Source organism: Macrobrachium rosenbergii, chromosome 15 (assembly GCF_040412425.1).
Source record: "Macrobrachium rosenbergii isolate ZJJX-2024 chromosome 15, ASM4041242v1, whole genome shotgun sequence".
Lineage (NCBI taxonomy): Eukaryota > Metazoa > Arthropoda > Malacostraca > Decapoda > Palaemonidae > Macrobrachium > Macrobrachium rosenbergii.
In genome coordinates this window covers 56,409,978-56,412,818 of record NC_089755.1, presented here as the reverse complement: position 1 = coordinate 56,412,818, position 2,841 = coordinate 56,409,978, and the positions used below count along the sequence as shown (strand labels likewise).

The 2,841-nt window shown below is 40.4% G+C and overlaps 1 protein-coding gene across 1 annotated transcript; it reads left to right on the top strand.

Moving 5' to 3' along the window:
- The first annotated feature begins 380 nt into the window (after positions 1 to 380).
- On the top strand, positions 381 to 1,696 carry LOC136846426 (uncharacterized). Its single transcript, XM_067117209.1, has one exon. The coding sequence runs from the start codon at positions 390 to 392 to the stop codon at positions 1,440 to 1,442; it is 1,053 nt and encodes a 350-aa protein (XP_066973310.1). The 5' UTR covers positions 381 to 389; the 3' UTR covers positions 1,443 to 1,696.
- The last annotated feature ends 1,145 nt before the right edge of the window (positions 1,697 to 2,841 follow it).

Below are 2,841 nucleotides of genomic sequence, written 5' to 3'. Positions count from 1 at the left end.
GGCATGCTAGGCGCTGATTGGCTGTCGCGCGTCACGTGCCCTTGGATGAAAATGGGTGAATTGGACGACAGAAATCTGGATGTTACTCCAGGGAAGGCATCCTTTGAGAATTGAAATGATGATAATAAAATTCTAACTGAAGAACTGTATTTTTCTTATCAATGAGTGTTGCATTTCTTCAGTTGACTAAAATTGCAAGAAAGTAGATGAGCCGAGTTCTAAAAGCATGAATGAAAATACTACGGCCTATAGCCGGAGTTTACTCTAAACCCCCAAACAAACCCTCCCAAAAGGATTCTGGGCGGGGCATTTTCGATAAGGGGCCAATAGGGAACGACCACTCCTAAAATTTTTGGGATGTCCCCTTTTTGGGGGGGGCGGGGCTTAGTATGTCCGCGCGACCCTGCCAAGTTCCAGACTTGACCTGGGGATTTGCACAACCTAAGAGGCTACGACAGGACGAGCCATTCCACTTGAGAAGCTCGTCAGAAACAGACAGTAGCAGACGGTCAACCCTTTTCGTGATGGCCCTATCCTCAAACGCCTTGCTTCTCATCAAACTGTTGCTCGAGTTCTTCAACTGGATATTCCACCAGGGAAGGAAGCCCTCCACCGAACCTGAAGAAGACGTCGACGCCCTTAAGAACTTCGACATGGCAAGCTTGGCGTCTGAATCATGTGACAGGGACGCTGAGCAGGACAGTGAGTCTGAAGCAGACACTGACTCTGAAGCAGACACTGACTCTGACGCAGACACTGAGTCTGAAGCTGACACTGACTCTGAATCAGACACTGACTCTGAAGCAGACACTCACTCTGACGCAGATTCTGAGTCAGACACTGACTCTGAAACAGACACTGACTCTGAATCAGACACCGAGTCTGAGTCTCAAACAGACAGTGATTTTGAAGGGGACAGTAGCGTCCAAGAAACAAGTGACTGCGAGGACATCGAGGTCAAACGTCGCGCCCAGAGGGAGAAGCTGAAGTTTGAGGCCGAGGCGAGAACCTTCGAAGAAAGGAGGCAGAAAGGGCGAGAACTTACGGCCAAGGACGAGAACATCGTCCCGACGATCGTCGAGTTCTTCGACACGTCGAACGAACTGGTGCAGGAGCTGCAACTCGAACTCCCGGGACACTACAAGCTGAGCGACTTGCAGGCCCTCGTCAGGAGCTGGATGGACGTGGAACACGGCCAGCCCCTGACCTACAGCGTCGAGGGAGAGCTCGTGTCGCCCGCCGATAACCTGAAGGTCCTGTACATGGCGTACCGCAGGAACGATAATTACCTCCACATCAAATTCAGGGTAGCCAAGAGATTTTGGGATTATGTCGATGCGTGTGTGTACAACGCGCACCAGTCCTACCCGCAGATAGAGAATTTCCCCCCTGCGTCCTCCAGTTCCTGCGACGACATGATCTTTCCTTTGTCCTTGAGGTGATTTGTTAATCGATTTTGTGTATATATATATGTATACATACGTATAGTGTTTCCATTTATATACATTTTGTATATATATATTTGACTGACGACGAATTATGCTTTAATGAATATTTTTTTAAACTGGTTTTGTATTGATATGTATACACGTGTATAGCGTTTCCAGACTGGAGATATTGATCTTGACTCATTGTATTATATATTTATGTATATTTTGTATGTATTTTATTGACGAATTATACTTTTAATAAAAAATTTTTAACCTTTTTATTTTTATGCCTCAGTTGCTTGAAGATAGATAAATTTTGAAAACATGCCAAAATATTCCATGAAAATAAATGGAATATTTCAAACCAAATACATTTTATGCTTATATTTTTATTTACACTGATGATGCTTGGGATAAATAAATGTACATGTTAAAAGTCATTAGTAGACTGGACGGTGTAACTGAAAATTGCAAAGAGCCAAAACTAGAAGATAAATATGCAATACATATTCCAGCTTGCTTTATTTTGTGTTAATATATGCCTGGGATGACAAATGATAACTTTCTTTACAATATAATCGAATGGTTTGATATTCTTATAAATTATGATTTTGACTGACATAAAATCTCTAAGGGAAATTCTAGTAGGCCTACAATTCATCGCCCAAACAAACACAGATTCTGAGAAGTGGCATGAGAATCTTGTCTCCTAAAAGAAAACTAGGTATGGTGAATAGACCAGTGTAAGAAAAAACACAACTATGCTTGTTTTTCCTTTAGATTTATTTTGAACAACATACCAGGTATATATATGGTGATAGGGGAATTAAAAGGGTAACTGAAATAAACTAAGAGAATGCACTAACATTTGCTGTACAAACTGTCTTGAAGCTTTAAAGATCACCGTTCAGGAAATTGCATGCAGTATTATTTCTTCAGGAAGGATAAGACCTTTACTTAGTATAGGGTTAAAGATGCCGCCCCCCCTTTTTTTTACACGGGCTCTTGTTCATTGAACAGCCAATATGAAGCACTAGTATATTCTGTTACATTGGAAGAATATGTGGTTACATATTTGTTTACAATAATGTGACAGCATCGTGTAATTTATATTATACTTATTAAGCATTTAAATGTCTATACAAAATTGCTACCAGATTATTATTGTTTTCACATAGACCTAACTGCAAGTGGAGGTTAATTAAGCTAGGATATAATACTGGAAACACACACACACACATATATATATATATATATATATATATGTATATATATGTGGGTGTGTATGTATATCTAAAAGTATAAACCAAAACAAAATGTTGTTTCTTCACGTTAAGATTCTCATGTAACTCTTAAGGCAAACGTATATTTATCCATGGTTGTTTTTCGTATAACCTTTCTAAAAAAGCTG

Excerpts from the sequence above, each read along its gene's own strand:
- LOC136846426 (XM_067117209.1), top strand. The coding sequence starts at position 390 with ATGTCCGCGCGACCCTGCCAAGTTCCAGACTTGACCTGGGGATTTGCA.